Raw genomic sequence first — 21791 nt, 5'->3', positions numbered from 1 at the left:
TTTCTAGAATTATGTCCCTGGTAGTTGTGTCTCACGTGTCCAAGTCAATTGGCGCCGCCAAGTTGAAGGAATTCTTTGCCTTCTGCGGCGTGATCAGGCTGGTGGAGCCTCTTGGGCTGGACGAAAAGGGCTACCAGAAGTTTCAGGTTAACTTCGAGCTGGAGAAAGCTCTTTCTACGGCGTTGCTCTTGAACGATGCAGAATTAGACAACGTGCCAATTGTCGTGAGCGAAGAGAAATTGCCCACATACGGTGAAGTTCCAAACAAGAAGGAGGTTGCTGGCGATAACAAGATCCAAAGTGATCAGCCAAGCGAAAGCAAGGAGAAAGGCGATGATGCTACCATCACGGGCGATAAGACCTACGATGACATTCTGCAGGAAGAGAAGCCCAAGCTGGCGATCTTGGCTCAGCTTTTGGCCCTGGGCTACGTCTTGTCGGACGACTTGATCAACCGGGCGGTCAAGTTCGATAACGAAAAAGGGTACTCCAACAAATTCAAGGCGTTTTTAACCGATTTGGACCAAAAGTACCTTGGCAGTCAAGAACCAGGCACCCACGCGAACCGTGGGCTCAACAAGGCCCAGGAGCTGATTCTGTCACTCTCCCAGTCGTTCCAAGGACTGTCGTACCAGCAGAAGTTGCAATACTACTTTGAAAAGGCGTCGAACCACCCGTTTGGTATGAAGGTTCACGACTTCTACAAGCAGATCTCGAAGGAGGTGCAGGACGTTCACAGAGAAGCAAAGAGGTTGTATGAATTGAAGAAGGCGGACAAACCCTCTGCTACGGGAGATGCAGCCGCCTCCGAAGCTGCTCCGGATGCCGCTCCTATTTCTGAGAAACAGTAGGCTCCTTGAGCCCTTCCATAGCTGGTGCGAAATCACCAACTATGAAGACATTAGCAGGTCGCATTTTTGCACCCATTTCGTTTTTCTACCTTGTTGAATTATAATCACACAAAAGATGAGCCGGATGAATTCGATGTTGGCGAAAGCCAGGGTCTTGTCGGCGCGGACTAAACGGTTGTACTCAATGGGCTTTTGGGACGAAGATAAGCTTCTTGTGAACAATGACACCGTTCCGCTGCCTGTAAACAGCCTTATTGCCTTAAACGACTTACTAGAAAGCCGCCTTGGTATTCGTGAGGAGCATGTGAAGCTCAAGATGAAATGATATGTGTCGTTAGCTACTAATGCCAGTGTTCTTGTTGTGGTAGCGTGGCTGCGCAAGTACAAGATTGAGCCAGAACGTGTGGTGCTGTCGATGAGAAAGATTTTGCTCCATTTCAGAATCATCAATAGCGTGAACTTAAACGAGCTTCATGTCCAGATGTTGAAGGAGGTGATGATGTACTTGGAGTACTGGTTGGGGCAGCTCTGTCCGGTCTGCAAGGAAGGAACTCTGTGGGTGGGCAAGATGTGCTAGGCTCTATGAAAAGATATTACGTGTGATGACGAGTGTAGTGAGTAGGTGGTCGTTGTAGGGAATAGAGTTGCACATGGAGAGGATGCTTCTCTAATTCAGATGAAGAGCGTGTTTCATAATGGTAAATTCAGACCCTTCACAAGGCTAGAGTGATTACCCAGAGAAGAGATATAAGAGCACAATACTTGGCTCTATACCAGGAAGATAAACATCTTAGTGCACCTTAGATCCACTTCTGCTTCGTTACATGTTCTTTATAGCAGGTAGTGAAGTCACTCTCTATCAATTATGAAGCAGTTTTACTGTGAACGCTCCTATTGCACTTTGGCGCAAATGCAAGGAAAAGAAAGCGAATAGCATGCTTCACTGGTTCATCACTCTTCAGGTGATCATTTTTGCAATCATTGGGCTATTACAGCATACACTCACAAACCACACCCAACAACGAGAATCACAGACACATCCAGTTTCAAATTTCACCACTGATACTCAATTCCAAGCGTCAAGAACGCCTTTCACATCTTCAACCATATTCTGTTCCAAACACAGTCCACAGTTCGACTCTAGTCAATTCGACAGGCCCACACCAACTGCTCCCACTGGCTGCAAAAGGCAACTAATCACACTAGTAAAACATCACAATACAAGCTCTATTAAAACTTGTGCAAGCACCAGAAACAGCAACAATATTTCACCAACTATTCTTCTATATTTTCAACTTCTCTGCTGGTGATCCCACTGACCTCGTCAACTCCTTCTCGGTGCACAATTTTCCTCCTCGGATAAACTCATGTGCCGAGCGCTTCCACGGTGACACAATATAAAAGCCGGAAAAACCGTCAGCCGTTGCCAGGACTGTCAAGCCACAATTGTAGTCACCATCACACTTCGGCTAACGAGATTCCCCACGGTGATTTTCCTCTTCGGTTTTCACCAGCTTTCCAATGTTCCACTGCCATGTGACGCGAGTCACCACCTTGACGACTACCGAATCACGCCTGCACACAAGCACCAAAATATCAATCAGTTTAGAACGACTTCTCGCTTAACTCTGTTTGTTCTTTTCTACCGATCTAGTCGCTGCATCAGATCGGGCTCAACTGCCTCTATCTGCCAATCAGAACCGCTCCTACTTCGGACGCGAATATGGGTGGAGGTTAAAGAACGAGTACTGCACACAGGCGGCTGTCGTCCACCCCGGAATGACTCTTGCGACTCACTCCAGCCGCCCCGGGTCCGCGGATGTTTTTCGACGTACCCCAGAATGGCCCGTGAAGAAAGACACCCATGAATTGGTTGGAGGGTCAACAGACCAAAAAAACCAAAACAAATTCAGTCAGTAGACTAAGCGTAGTAGAAATGTACGACCCCCATCCCGGCGCTTCTCGGATCAATTGACCACCGTTGAATGCTTCGGTGGTGCGGGTGCCTCGGGGAAATGGAAGTCGCCTTGACTATGAAAAATCACCGCTTCTTTGTGGGGTATATATATATAAGACACCCTCACACACCCACACGAAACACGTTTAATCCCACTTTGACTTCTTTTTGAACAATCCATTAAAGAACATCTACTCATAATGTCCACACAGAAAAAAGGAGGCTCCGTCACCGACCTTGTTGCCGGCGGTGTCGCTGGTTTGTTTGAGGCGCTCTGCTGCCACCCCTTGGACACCGTCAAGGTGAGAATGCAGTTGTACAGAAAGAGTGGCCAGAAACCCCCTGGCTTCATCAGAACAGGTATCAACATTGTGCAAAAGGAGACCTTTTTGTCTCTTTACAAGGGTCTTGGTGCTGTTGTGTTGGGAATTGTGCCTAAGATGGGTATTCGTTTCCAGTCGTACGAGTTCTATAGGTCTCTTTTGAAAGACAAGGAAGGAAACATCTCCACGGGTAACACATTTATTGCTGGTGTGGGTGCTGGTACCACCGAGGCTGTGCTTGTGGTGAACCCCATGGAAGTTGTGAAAATCAGATTGCAGGCCCAGCACCACTCTATGGCCGACCCCTTGGACGTGCCCAAGTACAGAAACGCCTTGCACGCTGCCTACGTGATTGTCAGAGAAGAGGGCTTCTCCACATTGTACAGAGGTGTCTCTTTGACTGCCGCCAGACAAGCGTCGAACCAGGGTGTGAACTTCACCGTGTACTCCAAGTTGAAGGAGTACTTGCAAGGTTACCAGAACATGGAGGTTCTTCCTTCGTGGGAGACTTCCTTGATTGGTTTGTTCTCCGGTGCGTTGGGTCCTTTGTCTAACGCTCCTTTGGACACTATCAAGACGAGATTGCAGAAGTCTACTTACGCCTCCAACGAGTCTGGCTGGGTCAGAATCGCCAAGATCGGTAAGCAGTTGATCAAGGAAGAAGGTGTGGCGGCCTTGTACAAGGGTATCACTCCTAGAATCATGAGAGTTGCCCCAGGTCAGGCTGTCACTTTCACTGTGTACGAGTTCATGAAGGGCGTGTTGACCGGTTCCAACGCCAGCAACCCTACCAACAAGAAGCTCACCTAAGCGAGCCGAGTGAGCCATCAAAAACCTATTCAATACCTGGGCGATGCTTTGCCGAAACCGGCCACAGTCGCCGCTTCACGAGTATTTATTCCCTCCCACAGGTGCACGCCCTCCTGATCGTGCCGTCTGCATACGTAAAAAGTTGATTAAAATGATAGACATTAACCAGTTGTAATATTTGATGGAAATCTCATGTAGAAGTTAACAATGCAGATTCTGTCTCAGTTAGCTTGATTGGTATTTTCATGATGTTGGCTGCAAGACTGCCTTCCGTCGATATTCCTGCACGCAAGCGCCATACCGCTCCCACTTCTTTGGCCCTAATAGATTGCCATCAAAGAGCACCCTTCATTTCTCCTCACCAAATCCTTTAATCACTAAGAACATCCAATATGCTACTTTTTCGGAGTCAAGTACTTCGGAGCATTCGCCAATTGCCCCCCGTTTGCCCCACCTACGCCAAAAGGGGCATCTCCTCCACAACCTCGGCATTAATCAGAAAGACCCGCCAGGCTCGTGAAATCAGCCCCGAAGAAGTCAGAAGGTTTCAAGAAGAGCTCAAGAGACAGAAAAGTGGCGGCCACGGAACACGTAGTGGCCAATTTTATTATCACGATCAACCATCAACAAACTCGGATGCTTTCAGAGGCGAGCCCAGTCAGTTCAGAGCCGTATTCGACTTTCCTCCCAACGAAAACGGAATCATAACAGAGGATGACCCAATTTATGAGATTTTAAAGGAACCCACGTTGGTTATTGAAAGACAGGTTGAGTTCATGAATTTGGTGATCGGCTTTGAGCAGGCAAACAGGTATAAGATCATGAACTCCAAAGGAGACCAGATCGGGTATATGGAAGAAAAGGACTTTGGCATCATGAAAGCATTGGGTAGACAGTTTTTCAGGTTGCACCGGCCGTTTGAGATTGACGTCTTCAACAATTACGGTGATTTGGTGCTAACCATCAAAAGACCCTTTTCCTTCATTAACTCACACATCAAAGCTCTCTTGCCTGGATTTGACTCCTTCGGTAATCTCATGCACGAAATTATAGGGGAATCCGTTCAAAAATGGCACTTGTGGCGCAGGAAGTACAATTTATTCAAGCTTGAAGACGAAGTCACGGACGAATACGAGCAATTTGGCGCCATCGACTCAGGCTTCCTAGCGTTCGATTTCCCCGTGTACAATAGAGACGGTGACGTCATTGCTTCTGTCGACAGAAACTGGGTAGGCTTGGGCAGAGAGTTATTCACAGATACTGGTGTATACATTGTGCGTATGGACCCAGCGTCCTTTGCTGGAATGGGCCTGCTATATCCTAGCGTCGCTGGCCCACTCACACTAGATCAGCGTGCTATTTTGTTGGGCAACGCTGTGAGTATCGATTTCGACTATTTCTCTAGACACTCAAGAAGCGGCGGCGGGTTCCTCACATTCAGCGACTGGGAGTAGCTGAACCCAGTAAAAGATGAAACTTTTTACAGCATTTGCATTCACGAAGGCATAAAGAATTAATTTTTGTAGAGCTGTGCTTGGCGAGCCAAAGATTTCTGACGAGCCAGGTTCAACAATTCCTCCCACTCTTCATCGCTCATACTCTTCAGGATGTTTTTCAAAAGCGCAACCGTGAGCTTGGGGAAGTCGTGTCTTCTGAAAATGTTCTCCTGCTTCCACGTCTCCCTCTTGGCAACCTCCTGCTGGGCACTGATTTCGTCACCCATTTGCTTGTACTGCTCCAATTTGTTGTTGGTGATCGCCATCAAAGAAAAACGGATCTCACCGTGATACTTGTCTATTCTGCGCTGCAAGACTTGCGGAAGAACCTCGTAAAACTCTTCCGGCCCATTCAATTTTTCGTGCTTGATAGGGTACTGCTTCAACCCGTCAAGCTCATACACGGTATTGTTGATATTAAGGTACGTGATGAAGTGAAAAAGACCGTCATCTTTGTCATCAAGGTCAGGAGGTGGCAATTGATCGCTGTCGATGAATTTAGGCGCCGAAAAGGAGTTGTGCACCGACCTGATCATATCTGAGTTCAGCAAAGTCTCACCGGCCATTTCCGAGTCAAAGCCAGCGACAAACGACCGCAAGTTCTCCAACTCATCTCCGATCTCAATCTCATCTCTTTTATTGAGCAAAGAATTGAGCACTGCTTGTGTAGCACATGCGTTCTGGATCGTCTGATTGGCGAAAAAGACCCCTTTGTCCATATAATTTGTATCGTATTCGCCATCGAGAGGCAATTTCTTCGCAGCGTACTCACGATCAAGTTTACTGTACTTGAACAAGAAAACTACCGCATGCACTGGTGCTACTGCCAAAAGAGACTCTTTGTCAATAGCATAGAGCTCATCAAACTGCACGTTCTTGACGCCCAAACGCTCCACAAGTTCCGTAAAAACGCCCTAATTAGTTAGCATAAGAGGTGGCAAAGCAACAAGACCATACACATACCGCATCGGAGTCTATAGTGTTCCAGCCCCAAGACATGTTGAAAAAGAATAGTAGTAGGCTGCGAATTGGTGATAGTAGTGCAGGGAGGAGGAAGTAAGTCGGGGAGAACACGAACACAATGGATACTTTCGGAGTCAAGTAAGGAGACTTTTAACGGCAGTTTCAAAGAGAGATATTGACTTTTCATCAATTTGTCTGAAACTTGTCTTTTTGTAGGGAGAGTCCACAAAAGACCCGTGCACCACCACACATTGGCGACGATATACCACGTACTTTCAAATGAAGTACAACCTACACGTTTCCAATGTCCGCACAAAAGACCATAAAGAACCTCATAACGTATGCCGAGCTCGAAGATCTCTTCAAAAACAAGTCACTGGAGATCTTTCCCTCTGCCTTCCAGCAGCAGCAGACCCTCATCACGGTAGTGCTTGTTCTTCTATGTATGTATATCGAGTGTATCAATTGATTGATCTTGGAGGATAATGGGTGAGAATTTTATTCTTTGTCAAAGAGATGGAGCCGAGGGAGAAGGTGAAGCTTGTCTGATTTGGCTTATCCAATCGAGTGTCACTGACGAGGATTGAGTATACTGAGCACTCGAATCCGAAAATATTGTCCTAAATGAAAACCAAACCTATGCATCTGAAACAAACTGTTTTAATCACTCCACTCGTTTTGAATTGCCTGATTCCTTGATCTCTTTGTGGCTCTACATCCTGGTAAGACCCTCCAAAAGGACAAGCTACAGCCGTGAGTTTAAATACCATCCACATTCAGCAAAACCAATACCACATACGTGCCTAAGGCATTTAAGAGCCTAAAGTTTCGAAGAGCACGGCAATTCTCATCCATCCTCGTGACTACACTATTTTCTTTACCTTCCTCCCTCTTCAGCAGTTTGCGAACCTTACTAACCTTCAGCATTTGTGTCGCTCTCATTGGCATTTCTCAATAGATCGTCCCCAGTCAAGTACTTCAGCAGCGCGGCCGTGGCGTCCTTGTCCATTGGCTTGGGCTCCATTTACGTTGCCAACTTCTTTGGCGTATATATCTGACCTCTTGATAGACGCTCTGTGAGCTGACTTGATATAGTGTTCCAAATGATAATGGAAATCTGAGTGAACCGTGAAGAATTGTGTAGTGTTAAGACAGTTGTATAGTGTTAAGACAATTGTACAGACAAACGTGTGTTATATACGAAGTCTCATATAATGAGACCCACAAGTTCGTACTGACCGTGCTGTGATAAGAGCCACGCTACAGAAAACCAACAAGCAAACGAAAAACTGAATTGTAAAACCCGCTGAAATTAAAAAGTTGAAGATATAAACTATGTTTCATCATATTTTCCTCATGAAATGTCAGGTCGTTCTTCTCTCTCCAGTCTTCGTCCTACTAAGTGCGATTTTTCCACCCATCACTAAGCTTCCACCTCACCAACTACATGCACTTGACTGCTTTCTTCACCCTCCTACTTGTGTCTCTCGTGGCCGCCCGAGAGTCAGCAAATGTCTACTCCTCCGACCCAAACATCTACGAGCTCACGCCCCTGAACTTCGACAAAGTTGTCCACAGATCCAACTACACCTCCATAGTCAAGTTCTACGCTCCCTGGTGTGGCTACTGCAAGCAATTGCTGCCCATCTGGCACAAATTGGCCAAGTTTCTACATAGAGATGGCAAGTACGGAGTCAATGTTGCTGCGGTGAACTGTGACTCCGACATCAACAAGCCCTTGTGTGCTTCCTACAGAGTGCAAGGGTTCCCCACGCTTATGGTGTTCCGTCCGCCCAAATGGGCCCCTGGCCAAGCGCTGCTGACTTCAAGACACGTCGCTGAGCCTTATCAGGGCCAGAGAACGTTGAAGGCGATGGCTGACTTTGCGCTGAACAGAATCAAGAACTATGTGCTGAGGATTCATGGGTTGAAATCGCTTCCTGAGTTTGTCAAGGGAGACGGACCCAGAGTAGTGCTTATGCTGAAGAATTCGAATATTTCGCCCATGTATAAGACGATGGCCATTGATTTCCTCTCGACGGTGAATTTTGGGTACTTGAAGATGAACGCTGCTGAGCCTGCCACGGTGACTATTGACGGGAAGAGCGTCCAGTTGCCTATTGAGGAGGGTGATACCTTGCCTATATTGATGTTCTGGGATGAGAAAACACAATCGTTTGTGAGGTACGACAAAGGGAAGCTCAATAACAAGCACGAATTGGAGAAGTGGGTGATGAAGATCACGGGAATAAAGCCAAGTGAGGGTGGGCTCTCAAAAAGAGAGAAGAAGTACTACGCCAAGTATAGAGGAGACACCAGGGACGTTGCACACGACGAGCTCTAGAGAGGGGTTGAATCTGCAAGCTTTGATGATTGACGACATCAGGGTTACGTCATCTAGTCGATGTCAGGGCGTTTGCTACGCTGGCCATTTATAGATCCAGATAAAATCGTTGCTGTTGCAATGGCTCCGAATAAAAAATTGTAGAGGCATATACAAGCCATGGGAGATTATTTCAACGTCATATACATGACAAGTTATCCACAAGATGCTTAAATTCTTTATGTACATATTAACGTATCCCAAATAAACTGTTCAATTGATCTATAATAACGCTTGCGAATTCAACGCCAGAGGCAAATATGCTACTAAACTCCCACCTTATCCATCATGGCCATGATGTCATCCACACTATCGTCTTTCTTTTCCCCCTCTCTCTGTTCCTCCTCTCGATGTATCCAATTCACAACCTGGTCCACAAGCAACTTCAGGTTCGGCACAAAATGCCCACCTGGATGCTTCAACAACTCCAGGTTCTTTTTGCTGCTCTCGTACAATGTGTACGCTCTATCTTCACCCACAACAGTGTCTAGTTCTCCAACAACATGCAACAATCTCGCCTTTGTCAGTGCCCCATCGTCACCCGAGTAAAACTTCTCGTAATGTGGCATAAGTTTTGTGTCAATCTTGAACCCGGAGTATAGCACGGCAAAGTCTAACAGGTTTCCGAAGAGCTCCTCGAATTTGTGAACTAGAGCTCCTCCAAAACAAGCACCTTGAGAAAACCCTATAATGCCCTTCACGGGAAGCCCTTCATCTCCATCCTCTGCTTTCTCGTATTCTCCCAGCTCCTCATTTAGCACTAGCCTTTCCTTCATGTACTTCCTCACTGTCTCTATTGCACTTTCAATCTCATACGAGTTGTCAGGATTTTTCAACCACCACGCTCTGTAGTTGACGAGATTTTCATCCTTGCCGTTGGAAGCAGCGCCAAATTTAGATAGGGAATCCTGGGTGGGGAACTGTGCTGGAGTAAGTTGCAAGGGAGCGTTCAAATATACAGCTTTGAGTTTGAAAGAAGCGAGTTTCTTGCGAAGCGCCAGCGTTTTGGCGTAGAATGTCAGCGCCAGCTGTGTATATCCGTGGAAGAAAAGCACCCTGGCTTTGTACTCGACGTTCTTTTTGGCCATGGTGAAGGGAAGAGTAGGACTTGATCTGAGGAACGATGGAAAATTTCATTCGCACTAGATAAGATACTATATAGTTTGAGTGGTACGGACGGAGGATATATGTTAAAGTAGTACACTTTGGTACTTTGTATTGTAAATCTAGATATATGGTCATGTAAAGGATAAACGATTACCCTTGTCAAGGTTCAGCAGACTGAAATCCAAACGGAGTCGTCACTGCACTGCCTTTTGGCAATATTCATATCGTCAAGGGCCATAAGAAAAGTTGTAGTCTATAAAGCATGCTTTTGAAGGTCAAGAATGTTGCGGAGAATTGTGATTTTTCGGTCGTCATTCGACAGACCGTAGTACTTATCGAAATCGGGTTTCTGCTTGAGTTGCTCATATTCCTTCTCCACTTCCACGTAGTGGTAAACACGGCCAAACCCAAGGTCAAACGCTGCCTTGACGTTGATCTCGCTATCGTCCACAAATGAAAGTTGGCCCAATGCTTGCGTGCTTTCCTTGTCGACTTGCACGGTGTCAAGGCACCTGTAAAAGAACTCTTTCATGGGTTTACAGACGATGGGACACTCAGAATAGTCACAGTACGTCAAGCCGTCAAACAAGTCGCCAAGACCCAAAAAGGAAATCACTCGCAACGCGTGGTTCTTGTAGGCGTTAGTAATGAGCCACAACACATCATACTTGTGGGAGTTCTTGATCTCAAGGATCATGTTCCGCAATTGCTCATTGTAAGATAAAACAGACTTCAAATCAAGAGAGTCATCCACCTGGGAATTGTACTCGAGAGCGTCTACTTGGTGATTCCTTACTAACCCTTCAAGAGCCAACCCATATGTCTTGTAGTAGTTCATGTGCAACGTGTGAGCCTCGTCATCGTTTAACTGCAAATTTTCTTTGAAATAGTTATGTATCTTGACTTGCATCATGTCGTGAATTTTGGTTGATCGCTCGTAAAGGCAATTGTCGATATCAAAGAAGAAAATCTTCTTGTTCTTCAACTCCTTAGGCAATGGCCCGTGACCATATTTTAACGTCACGGTGGTACCCGGTTTTCTTGAACTGGAGAGTTCGGGATTTTCATAAATGAGTGGTCTTTCAGTTGAGGTTGTCATTCTGTGAAGTAGTAGATGTAGTCGAGAATGACTCTTATCGGTTTAAGCTGGAAAGTTACCGATGGCGCACCAGTACACCACGTGGGCGGTATTTTGCAGCCAGTCTTAGTGTCTTTTCACAGATCCTCATAGAACATGTCATTTTGGATGAGGGGAAGGTTTTTATTCAAAACATTGCTGAAGTGGTCAATTATGTGGTAAGCTTCGCTAAGAGCCGTTGAAACGTCTCGTTTATACGAAACATCGTTGTTCACGTATAGCCACTGACTCATGTCATGCTGGAGAGCGTCCTTGACAGTATGGAGCGAGCCGTGAAGTCTTAAGAAGGGCTTTTTTTCTCCATTTCCATAAAGCAAGCCAGTAAGAAGCTTGGTGCAAAGTCTGGCTTTGAAGACATACTTATAAATGGAGTTTGCCGTGGTTGAGTTTCGGATGGAAGTGGACCGAGGAAGCGAATCAAATAGAACACTTGAGAGGTCTTCGACAGTTATGGAAGGACCGGAAATGGATGGCGGTTCTCTGTTACTTTCCAGCGAGGCTACTGCGCCATCGTCAAAGGTATCATGGAGAAAGTCCTTGACAAGCAGAAGAACTACCTCTAGATGCTTACTCTCTTCTGACCCGACGACTTCATGAAGATGAGTAAGGAAGTTGTAAATGAGTTCGTAGTACTTTTGTTTGTTGTCATCAGGATCTTTCCCGTAGAGATGAGTCTTGATTTGCAGCCACAGTAGTTGGAACTCAGCAGATACATCCTCGGAAAAGGATATGATTTTTTTAAACACCGGTCTCACAATATGTTCCCGTAGTGTTTCTCTGTGGTGCTTATTCGCATAAAAATCAGAAGATGCCAATATAAAACTGAGGATGTATGTTTCTCTGTTCTGTGTGGCGGGGTATACGGCAAATAGCATCGCCGCTCGTAGAATGGACAAGTACACGTTATTGTTGAAGTGTCTAATTTTCAAAGGCATCAGAAAGCTGATTTTTGTGCCGCTGACTTTCTCAAGCGACTCACTCAAACACAGCAGCATTGACCCAAGGCAACTGTACTGCTGTAAGAACCGCAAAACTTTCACCAATACCGCTTCATCAAAGCAGTTTTCAATAAACCAAAAAGCAATGTGTTCAGCACTAACTCCTTTCAGCAACAATGCCTGGTTGTAAGCATGAAGCGTTCCCTCTTCAAGAAACAACAACGTCTCAATCAAAGACTTCTCTTTCTCTGGCACTTTTCCCAAAACAACCTTGTACACATCTCCAAAGAAGTAAAAATGTCGGTGCTCTCGTAGCGAATAGTGGTTACTAAAATGGCTCTTGAGGTACAATTCCACGAATGCATGGGCTGATTTAGAAGTGTATTGCATTGTGGAGCCATTGTCGTTGATTTCAGCCAAGATCTCTCTCTTTAGTCCATCAATCTCTTCCCTTTGTTGTCTAGCCTTCTCTCGCTCTTCCTCAATGTGTTTGGATATGGTATTGGCTTTTTGTAGGAGGTTGGCGTTCTTAGCGCCCTGGGTCAAAAACACCGTAGGGATTAAAATTTCATCGTCCAGATCTAGAAGTGGCTTTGGTGTAGATTTCACAGCAGAACTAGCAGCATTACCTGAAACAGAATCTCTGGGTTTCTTCAGTTTGGGCTTTTGTTGTATTGCCTGGAGAATGTCATCCTCATCAGTCCCACTCAGGATCTCGTCGCTGTCACTCATCGAGTCAGTAGTGGTAATTTCATGGATTTAAGCGGTTTTGCTGACGTATATGGATTGAGCCACACCGTTCGGGGTTGTATCTGATGCTAAGAGTATTGAGGTTGTGAAGAAGAGTGCAAATTGTATGATACTGCGAATGGCTGCGAAACAGGCATCGAGAATGGACATATGTACAAGGAAGAGAAAACTTAAAGGCCGTATAAATATTGTGACATGGAGCTGTTTGGGATGACAGACTCTACGAATCGATCCACATAGATCACTATCGGCTAGGTTTATCTTTGGACGGAACTCGGGAAACTGAGAGGTCACTGTGGGAACTCTGAGGTTTAAGTGAGACGCAGTGAAATGATGGTGATTTTTGGACAGTGTGAAAGATTCGATGAAGCGGGTTTGCCAATCCTTGTTTGAGAGCTTCTTCTAACTAATTTGCCAGCGACTACAGTCAAGCAGAAGTCAAATTAGAAAACAAATTTTCAGGTTTCTTATGGAGCTCACTAGTAAAGTATGTTTCTGGTTAATCATACGTAGCGAAAGGTACAAACGCCACAGTATTCTCCCTTTTGTCTTATCAAGAGGCTCTCAACCTTAACCAAGCAGGACCAGTAACAGAGAACTGATATGATCACAGTAAATTGTGTAGAGTGTAATAGGGATCCACGTCGTATCCTCTGCTACAATGCCCAATCTGAGGCCCTTTCACCATTCGCTTCCACAGAATCTACTCAAAAATGGAACCCAATTCGCTTTAGGTGAACATATAACAAAACATCCGACTTTGGCAAGTCAACGACTCTTGTTTGACTTCCGCTGTGGACTACCATAAGCTGTAGTCTTGTGCTGCGGCTTCGGAAGCCAATCGCCGTGTCAGCCATTGAAGGCAGCCACTTTTCTAACTTGGCCTGGAAGAAGCCAATAAGGGTCCAGTCTCGTGACTTCCCTACACATTATTCACTCCCATGTCCTTATTTCGTTAGATGCTAGAGCTCCTCAAGCCACATACGGCAAAATTCGCAGCCATTTTGACACGAGTTAGGGTGGCACAGTCATGGGAGCGAAAGTGGACAAAACCCGGCCATAATCTGAAAAGTAGGCGATTCAAGTTCAAAATTGAATAAAGCTTCGTAAGGACAAAATAGTACAGGTGAATTGGCCAATTACTAATGGGGAGCCTCTGTGTGGCTTGTAGTTCTCGGAGTCTAGAGACCGTCACCATATGTCTGCCCTCACCAGTAGTATCAAAGAGACACACAATTGAGGAAGTTTACGTGAAAATAACGAAAACTGGAGTTGAGCTTCCCACCAAAGTTCATTTTCTGTATCGTGAAATGTTTTCCCCGTGCCTATCTTTTTGTCACTTCGTAACCCCCTCTTCCACTTCTACAGTGTAGCCTGCACAGTTACCCCAGAGTCGTACGGCTCTGATGAAAATTCTAAGCTCCACTTCCCTACCAACCTCAGTATAATTTTACCATGTCGTTTGAAAAACTTGATTTGGAGCCATTCTTCGCCAAAATCGACGAATTGAAGCCTGCCTTCATCGAAAGATTGCGCAAAGCCATCGCCATCCCCTCAGTGTCCGCCGATGAATCCCTCAGACCCAAGGTGGTGGAAATGGCCGCCTTCCTAGTCAACGAACTCACCACTTTGGGCTTCACCGACATCCAGCTCAAGGATTTGGGCAAGCAGCCTCCTCCAGTGCTGAACCCAGACTTGCAGTTGCCCCCAATTGTGTTGGCCAGACTCGGAACCGACCCCAAGAAGAAGACGGTGCTTGTGTACGGCCACTACGACGTTCAGCCCGCTGGTTTGGAAGATGGCTGGTCCTCGGAGCCCTTCGAGTTGAAGCACGATGAGCAGGCCGACATTTTGTACGGAAGAGGCTCGACTGACGATAAGGGCCCTGTGATGGGCTGGTTGAATGTGGTGGAGGCCCACAACGCCTTGGGATGGGAATTGCCGGTGAACTTGGTCGTGTGCTTCGAAGGTATGGAGGAATCTGGCTCTTTGGGGCTCGACGAGCTTGTGGCCAAGGAGGCCAAGCAGTATTTCAAGGGCGTCGACGCCGTGTGCATCTCAGACAACTACTGGTTGGGCACCCTGAAGCCTGTGTTGACGTACGGGTTGAGAGGATGCAACTACTACCAAGTAACCATCAATGGCCCGGGAGCTGACTTGCACTCTGGTATTTTCGGAGGTGTAGTTGCCGAGCCCATGACCGATTTGGTGCAAGTCTTGTCGCAGTTGGTCACCTCAGACGGCAAAATTCTCGTGCCTGGTATTGACGACATGGTTGCTGAGTTGACCAAAGAAGAAGATGCCTTGTACGACAACATTGACTTCTCTGTAGATGAGTTGCAGGCTGCGTCGGGCTCCAAGACCGCTTTGTACGACAACAAGAAGGATATCTTGAAGCACAGATGGAGATACCCATCCTTGTCTATCCACGGTATCGAGGGAGCGTTCTCTGGCGCTGGTGCCAAAACAGTGATCCCTGCTAAAGTTACGGGTAAGTTCTCCATCAGAACGGTGCCTGACATTGAATCTTCCAAATTGGATCAATTGGTGTTCGCCCATGTCACCAAGGTGTTCAAGCAGCTCAACTCCAAGAACCAGATGAAGGTGGAGTTGATCCACGACGGTGAGTACTGGAAGTCTGATCCTTTCAACGAGTCCTTCACCGCCGCCTCCAAGGCCACCGAGCACGTGTGGAACGTCAAGCCAGACTTCACCAGAGAAGGCGGCTCGATTCCTATCACCTTGACTTTCGAGAGGGAGTTGGGCACCCAGGTGCTTCTTTTGCCCATGGGCAGAGGCGACGATGGCGCCCACTCCATCAACGAGAAGTTGGACGTCAGCAACTACATCAACGGGTGCAAGACTCTTGGTGGCTACTTGCACTACTACGCTCAGTAAGCGCTTCTGTTCGCTTATATAGGGAAGTTTATTGTACAGTTTCCGATTAGTGTTTGAACAACAGACTATAAAGCTTTCTTCTTTCTCTTGTTCTTCTTCTTGTTCATGTCATGCTATCTTGGTTCGTTTGGAGCTCCTGTGAACTCCAGTGTAATAATTCCAGGCGAGTGTAGTAGTAGGCATCTAGAAATGGCTGCGAAAAATAGACAAATCAACAGTATGGCCTTGTACTCAACGTGTTCCCCCTCAAATCAACCTCACTCGATTTCGGACAACGTCATTGTAACTTAACATAGCTACAGTTGTACAGATTAGAATGTTTCACTGATGGAGCTTTGAAGTGCCACTACTAAGAACAATAAAGGCTGCATGGTTCTGTTAACACTTGCGCGAGAAATGGCCACTTAAATATACCGAAAATAAGCTGGCTACCGAATTTGTCACTTCAATAACGTTAAAATACAGCTGTCATAGAGGTGTTCTTTTTGAGGGAATATTTCACTTTTCTTTGGGATTTCCTTCTCCTTCCTCTGTCATCAGCAGATTCTCATCCCCGGAACCTAACAGATTCCGCGAAAACGGTCTTCGCTAAGATCTACCTCCATGAACCAAACAACCTGAACAACACCTTGAACAGTTTCTAAAAGATTTGATTTTACTCATCTGGGTTCTGTACCTTTTAGTTTACCGAAAACTCTCCTACCACCGAACCTCCACCTATCTGGGATAAAGTGTGCGCCGCACGACCCGTTCCACTGTCTTCACTACTGAAAATCTTTTCCCATAACCTTCATATCTCTCCAGTGACCACATTTGCACACGTTGAGCCTGTTTTTCTAACGTCTGTTCCCTTTCCTTCCGTTCCTAGTCTCGCCAACTCTCATCTCCCCAAATCCCCTCCCAAAGTCATCGTCATGTCGGAAAACTTGAAAAGAGCAGAGTCCTTGTTCAACAGGATCATGAACCAGAATAAGCCCGCAGAGCCCAAGCTGGGCCATTCGGGCTCGTATAGAAATAGAGACGGCTCTCAAAGAGAAGGCCACCACCATCGCTCGCTGCATCGCTCCAATAACAGCTCGAACAGCTCCAACAACAACAACCGCTCTGCTCATCGTAACAACAACTCCTCCAATTCAGACCACCAGCATAGTAACCATGGCAACGGCTACAGTCACCACAGAGACCATCAAGACACGCATCTGGCGCTTGCAAACATCGAGTTGCCTAAAAGAGACCCGATCAAGGAAGCCAACGCCGCCTTGGCCTTGGTACCTGAAGATCACCATATCTTGCCATACTGTTGGACAGTGTGGCACCATCTGAGAACTAAGAACACGAGTAAGGAGGAAGCAGATAACGCAGCGGAAAATGCATCGAAACCGGCTGAACAAGTGGCAAACTCGGCCTCTGCTGCGGTGGACTCGTACCTTCAAACAACCAACGAGATCGAGTTTGCCTGTGTGTCCAACTCCATGTTGACAACGAAAAGCATAGCATCCGTGGAGCAGTTGTGGAGCAGCTTGTGCCAGATCAAAAGAGCGTACGAATTGCACCACGGCACGCAGCTCCTCATATTCAAATCAGGCATCAACCCGGTTTGGGAGGACCCCATCAACGCCAAAGGGGGAAGATGGGTATTTAGGTTCGGTCGCAGGTCCCATCCTGGTAATGGACCCGACAAGGATCCCGAGATGAGCGCCAGAGTGAGGCAAAGAACGTCAATGATCTGGGAGAGATTGGTGCTCAGGACATTGACAGGCTCCTTGATCCCAGACAAGCAGCACCTGAAGCAGGTCCAGGAGCAAATCTTGAGCGACATTTCCGGGTTAGCATTGAGCATTCGTAGAGACGAAGACATTGTGAGTTTGTGGAACTCCAATTCCAGTTTTGGGCGCAGAAGAGGTGGCAGCAGCGACGACGAGAAACCATTGCCGCTTTTACAGGCCCGCAGAATCATGTGTGATGCCATTTTGCGTGTCATCCGTGAGTGTGACTTGATCCTCCAAGGCTCGGACTGTGTGGAAACCGTGGCTACTGGCTCTACTGAGCGTGTTGCAGGTGTCTCTTTCGAATACAGGCTTCATGCTGAGTCCAACAGCACCACCACCTATTGGGATAGAAGAAGAAAGAACCATCACCATAAAGAAGAGCATCCACGTGAGCAACCCCAGGAGGAAGCAGTTGCTTGAGGATCAAAATTTGCATGTCAAGGAAGTTCACATGACGAGTTGTGCTTCAAGACGTAGAAAGCTCAGATGTTGTTCAGCGTTGTATACTCACTGGCATACGAGAGAGTGCTTTTTAGTACAGCTCTCGGGAGTGACTCAGAAATTGTACGCTCGTTTTTATATTGCTGTTTGCTTATCGACAATTTGCACACTACTCTTCATCCAGTGGACTTTGTCATCGGATTGAATCAGAGTGTCTGAAGTATCAAAATGACATACGCAAGGAACAATGGTCGTTATGTCATGCATAGTCGATCGGACTTCTGATTACGAGCATCTGATAATGGACGATTCATGTCAAACTACGTTCTCACCACAAGAATAGCGTCTCCTAATTGATGAATTTCACGGCCACGAGAATTAGGGCCCGTGGTTGACCGAGGCCTCTGAATAGAGCCCTGGGGAGGGCATTGTGACCGGTTGTCGCGTGCAGAGGATGCTCAAAGTCACATCCACGTGACTCATCTACGGCAAAAGAGCCAAATCCATCTTCACTTGCTCTACTAATAGTAGTGTCATTAAGTGACTTGTACATATGGTGTTTTAGCGGGACGAAGTCCGCCGTTGGTTATAGTGTGGGGGGCGCCTGTCCCAGAGTGGAGGGTGTTGCCCTTGTATGCAAGAAACTAATATAGCGTCATAGGGAAAAAAAAATGAGGTCCCTCTGTGAAGGAAGTCAATAATTAAGAAACAACCACAGACTTTAAATAAAAGATACCCATCAAGGTCTCAGGCCGATCAGAGTCAGTTCACAGCGTAACAAAACAAAAATAAAAAAAAAAAAAGTGCCACTAAAGTCAAACCTTTTTATCTTTTTTGGCTCCTCCCCTTGACTCCTCCACAAGTGTCCTGAGAAGACATCACAACTACATCTCCAACAAGAACCAACGCCAAATAGAAAGCAGAAACAAGAAAAAGAATTCCAAACTCTCTACGTTAATAAACTTCACAACCTTATGGACAGCCCGCAGAGTCTGTCCAGCGAAGCTCGAGCGAGAGCGACTTTGGACTCGGGCCCCACCATTCTCGAGCTCCTAGGCCAGGCAAAGCAGCTTTTGACACTCAAGCCCCGTGTGGAAAACCGCCGGTGGCGCAAAGAAGGATCTCTGTTGCAAGCAACCTCGTCCAACAACGGAGAAATGCCGGAAAGAAGAGGGTCCATATCGTCTTCAGGATCGGTCAACGTGAACCTGAGGGTGTTGGACCTCTTGCTGCCACTATCGGTGGATGATTTGAAAAGTACGTCGAATGGGAAAAATGCTTGCAATGGGAAAGAGGGACATCGCAGGGCGGTGCCTCAGTCGGAAATCACCCCGCTGTCGATGGACTTCGGCTCTCCCAGCAACTACCATGAGTCTGGGAGCGAGAGTGGGAAAAGAAGGCTCTCAACGATGGGAAACCGCGATGGTGATGCGTTGACTTTCAGAGCGTCACTGGGGATCAAAAAAGAGCCGTCAGAAGGCGTTTCAACCGTGCAAGTGTATTCGTCCCAGAGCCCGCCCAGAGACAAGACCATAGAAAGCAGTCTGGTAGAGAGTGTGGTAAAAAAGGAGGGCACAGCGCCTGTGTCGAAGCTAACGACGTCACTTAAGCAAGAAAAGGAAGTCAAACAAGCAGAAGGCAAAAAGGATGCAAAGGATGCAAAGGATGCAAAGGATGGTGATGGTAAGGCCGGCGACAAGCCTACAGAGTGCAAAAATTGCCATACACAGAAAACACCGCTTTGGCGTAAAGACCCAGCGGGTAACACCTTGTGCAATGCGTGCGGGCTCTTCTTGAAACTTCATGGCACGATGCGTCCCTTGTCATTGAAAACCGATGTCATCAAGAAGAGAAACTCCCGGCGAACGCCTAACACCGCCCGAAACATTTCCAACGCCACTTCTGTTGCATCATCGTTCCCTAATAGGACGCTGTCGACTCTGGATTTCTACAGATACAGAAACGACGAGTCGGGAATCCCCATCAACAGATCGCAGCTGTACATCGCTCCGGCTGGCTCGTACGGTGCTGGATCGTACGGAGGAGGTGAGAGGCCGAAGAATGTGCTCATTCTACCCAAGCCCTCTGCCAATGGCTCGGCTCCTACTTCTACGGCTGGCTCCGTTCCTGGGTCGTACATCAACTCTGTGGGTTCACTGTTGAATCTACACGCAGCGTCGAACATGAATCCCTCGTCGCCCTACTCCTACACCTCACAGTTCAAAAGAAAAAAGTCGGACCTCAATATCCACGAGCTGATGTCGGAAGGCTTCGACCGCCGGATCTCTTCGCAACTTTCCATGAACAATTCAATTACCAACAGTGCCGGTACGCCCGTCGTCAAGCGTGGGTTTCATCCTTCGTCGCTTAATAGAAGAACCTCGGTGACGAATCTCAACAGAAAGGCGTCTTATGTGGGCACGCCGAATAATGGGTTCTCCATAACATCCCCTCCGACGTTCACGCCATCAACTACTACTGCGGCCACACCATTCAGCGTCAATAACTTCAGCAGCCACAGCGGGTCTGTTCCTTCTGCGGCAAACGCCGTTCGTCACAACTCGTCCACGCCGGTCATGGGCTTTTCTTCGAACACCTACTTTGAGAATCCTCTGGGCAACCAGACCCACAGCAACAGCGATCTGCATCTGCCTTCGTCATACAATACGACGCATCTCCCATCGAGGCAGTCATTTGTAGTGCCCCTGGATGTGACGCCGTTCACTGCCATTCAGTCAGACAACCACAACGCTCTAGACTCGCCCGAAAAAACTGGCGACACCATGGCTGACGAGGACTTCTTCAGAACCTACACTTCTCTTCACAACGACGAGGATGACAGGATGATGCCCCTAGACGACGATAATATCGTGCCGATGGACTCAGATATGGGTGATGTGGGAAACAAATACGAGATCAAACAGGCCAGCACCCGTTCTACGCTTACACACGGCCTTATGGAAGGAGAAAACAATAATAATGGCGAAGTCCAGCCGTACGGCGATTTGGACTGGCTAAAATTTGACATATAGGACAAATGTATTGAGAATACTGAATGAAAATAGCTTCAAGCAGTAGAGACTTTTTTTTTCCGCACCTAATGCACCTTTTGCAGCCATTTTGCAGCCATTTTGCAGCCATTTTGCAGCCATTTTGCAGCCAACTTTTTCAGCAAAACCGCCTTTTATCAATGATCTTGTCCAAGTATCAGAGTGTCTCCAGCGCCACTTGGCCGCCATTGCAGAAGCCTGATCTGACGCTTTTTGAAAATGGTCTTGTCGAGCTGAGCCTGCTGAATTGGGCGAGTCTTCCCTTCTTAGGTTTCAATGTTTCCAGAGAAACCCAGCAACAGAGTAGCGAGGAGTTGGAGAACCTCATCAGTTTACTGTTTCTTGATGACTGCTCTGGCGATGTTGGGCCCAAAAAGTGTGATGTGGTGCCTCTTTCTCAAAAGGTTGGCGCTTTCTGGAAGCGCTCTCTTCATAATGTAAAGACCTCATTTGAGAGACGAGTTGGAAACAAATATCGAGAGATGTCGCTGGAACTGTTGTTTTTGGATGTCCCAAGCCAACAAAGCTTTAAAAAGCGACGCTTTCTTTGGAAAGATCTTCCCATGCAACAGTTCGTTCCTCATGACGGGACTCATGGAGAAATTGTATTTTCTGTGACCCTGGAATCGGCATTTACTAGCTCAGCGATGTCAAATACCAATACAACAAATCAGAATGATAAACTGGAAGCCCTTAATGAGACGAATGTGCTGTGTCCTCGACCTATTGTGAGAGATTTGAAACTACGTGAGTTCCATCTAAAGCCGAGTGTGGAGAGGACCAAATGGTGGCAGAAAGCCGCCGCTGGATTCATAGAGTCTTTTAAGGCCCAGACAATAAAGAGAAGTTGAAATGAATGTCTGAGTCCGTGGCGTCAACTTTCGTACTATTTCCAGCTCGGTAGTTGAATCTTGATG

General features: G+C 46.9%; 13 protein-coding genes across 13 annotated transcripts; 9 read left to right on the top strand and 4 right to left on the bottom strand. All coding sequences in view use genetic code 12, as the record gives it.

The window, feature by feature from the left end:
* Positions 1 to 11: 11 nt before the first annotated feature.
* On the top strand, positions 12 to 851 carry CJI96_0005389 (uncharacterized protein; the record flags this gene model as incomplete). The annotated part of the gene is made up of 1 exon (XM_029036385.2): positions 12 to 851. One exon carries the CDS (start codon positions 12 to 14, stop codon positions 849 to 851), a length of 840 nt encoding a protein of 279 aa, XP_028889276.1.
* A 184-nt stretch (positions 852 to 1035) lies between these two features.
* CJI96_0005388 (uncharacterized protein) lies at positions 1036 to 1428 on the top strand (the record flags this gene model as incomplete). The annotated part of the gene is made up of 2 exons (XM_029036384.2): positions 1036 to 1151; positions 1203 to 1428. The coding sequence occupies 2 exons, from the start codon at positions 1036 to 1038 to the stop codon at positions 1426 to 1428; spliced, it is 342 nt and encodes a 113-aa protein (XP_028889275.2).
* A 1580-nt stretch (positions 1429 to 3008) lies between these two features.
* Positions 3009 to 3941, top strand: SFC1 (Sfc1p; the record flags this gene model as incomplete). The annotated part of the gene is made up of 1 exon (XM_029036383.1): positions 3009 to 3941. The coding sequence occupies one exon, from the start codon at positions 3009 to 3011 to the stop codon at positions 3939 to 3941; it is 933 nt and encodes a 310-aa protein (XP_028889274.1).
* A 392-nt stretch (positions 3942 to 4333) lies between these two features.
* Positions 4334 to 5395, top strand: CJI96_0005386 (uncharacterized protein; the record flags this gene model as incomplete). Its single annotated transcript, XM_029036382.2, has 1 exon — positions 4334 to 5395. The coding sequence occupies one exon, from the start codon at positions 4334 to 4336 to the stop codon at positions 5393 to 5395; it is 1062 nt and encodes a 353-aa protein (XP_028889273.1).
* Positions 5396 to 5454: 59 nt separating this feature from the next.
* On the bottom strand, positions 5455 to 6436 carry YUH2 (Yuh2p; the record flags this gene model as incomplete). Its single annotated transcript, XM_029036381.2, has 2 exons — positions 5455 to 6351; positions 6401 to 6436. 2 exons carry the CDS (start codon positions 6434 to 6436, stop codon positions 5455 to 5457), a joined length of 933 nt encoding a protein of 310 aa, XP_028889272.2.
* Positions 6437 to 6704: 268 nt separating this feature from the next.
* On the top strand, positions 6705 to 7458 carry CJI96_0005384 (uncharacterized protein; the record flags this gene model as incomplete). Its single annotated transcript, XM_029036380.2, has 2 exons — positions 6705 to 6843; positions 7325 to 7458. The coding sequence occupies 2 exons, from the start codon at positions 6705 to 6707 to the stop codon at positions 7456 to 7458; spliced, it is 273 nt and encodes a 90-aa protein (XP_028889271.1).
* A 389-nt stretch (positions 7459 to 7847) lies between these two features.
* CJI96_0005383 (protein disulfide isomerase MPD1) lies at positions 7848 to 8744 on the top strand (the record flags this gene model as incomplete). The annotated part of the gene is made up of 1 exon (XM_029036379.2): positions 7848 to 8744. One exon carries the CDS (start codon positions 7848 to 7850, stop codon positions 8742 to 8744), a length of 897 nt encoding a protein of 298 aa, XP_028889270.1.
* Positions 8745 to 9049: 305 nt separating this feature from the next.
* On the bottom strand, positions 9050 to 9871 carry CJI96_0005382 (putative serine hydrolase; the record flags this gene model as incomplete). Its single annotated transcript, XM_029036378.2, has 1 exon — positions 9050 to 9871. The coding sequence occupies one exon, from the start codon at positions 9869 to 9871 to the stop codon at positions 9050 to 9052; it is 822 nt and encodes a 273-aa protein (XP_028889269.2).
* A 272-nt stretch (positions 9872 to 10143) lies between these two features.
* Positions 10144 to 10989, bottom strand: CJI96_0005381 (nucleotidase; the record flags this gene model as incomplete). Its single annotated transcript, XM_029036377.2, has 1 exon — positions 10144 to 10989. One exon carries the CDS (start codon positions 10987 to 10989, stop codon positions 10144 to 10146), a length of 846 nt encoding a protein of 281 aa, XP_028889268.2.
* Positions 10990 to 11105: 116 nt separating this feature from the next.
* Positions 11106 to 12698, bottom strand: CJI96_0005380 (uncharacterized protein; the record flags this gene model as incomplete). The annotated part of the gene is made up of 1 exon (XM_029036376.2): positions 11106 to 12698. One exon carries the CDS (start codon positions 12696 to 12698, stop codon positions 11106 to 11108), a length of 1593 nt encoding a protein of 530 aa, XP_028889267.2.
* Positions 12699 to 14171: 1473 nt separating this feature from the next.
* Positions 14172 to 15614, top strand: CJI96_0005379 (metallodipeptidase; the record flags this gene model as incomplete). Its single annotated transcript, XM_029036375.2, has 1 exon — positions 14172 to 15614. The coding sequence occupies one exon, from the start codon at positions 14172 to 14174 to the stop codon at positions 15612 to 15614; it is 1443 nt and encodes a 480-aa protein (XP_028889266.1).
* A 914-nt stretch (positions 15615 to 16528) lies between these two features.
* On the top strand, positions 16529 to 17803 carry CJI96_0005378 (uncharacterized protein; the record flags this gene model as incomplete). The annotated part of the gene is made up of 1 exon (XM_029036374.2): positions 16529 to 17803. The coding sequence occupies one exon, from the start codon at positions 16529 to 16531 to the stop codon at positions 17801 to 17803; it is 1275 nt and encodes a 424-aa protein (XP_028889265.1).
* A 995-nt stretch (positions 17804 to 18798) lies between these two features.
* GLN3 (nitrogen-responsive transcriptional regulator GLN3) lies at positions 18799 to 20856 on the top strand (the record flags this gene model as incomplete). The annotated part of the gene is made up of 1 exon (XM_029036373.2): positions 18799 to 20856. One exon carries the CDS (start codon positions 18799 to 18801, stop codon positions 20854 to 20856), a length of 2058 nt encoding a protein of 685 aa, XP_028889264.2.
* Between the last annotated feature and the right edge of the window lie 935 nt (positions 20857 to 21791).

The sequence above is a fragment of the Candidozyma auris genome, chromosome 7 (assembly GCF_003013715.1).
Source record: "Candidozyma auris chromosome 7, complete sequence".
Taxonomy (NCBI): Eukaryota; Fungi; Ascomycota; class Pichiomycetes; order Serinales; family Metschnikowiaceae; genus Candidozyma; species Candidozyma auris.
This window is presented reverse-complemented; position numbering and strand designations above follow the sequence as displayed.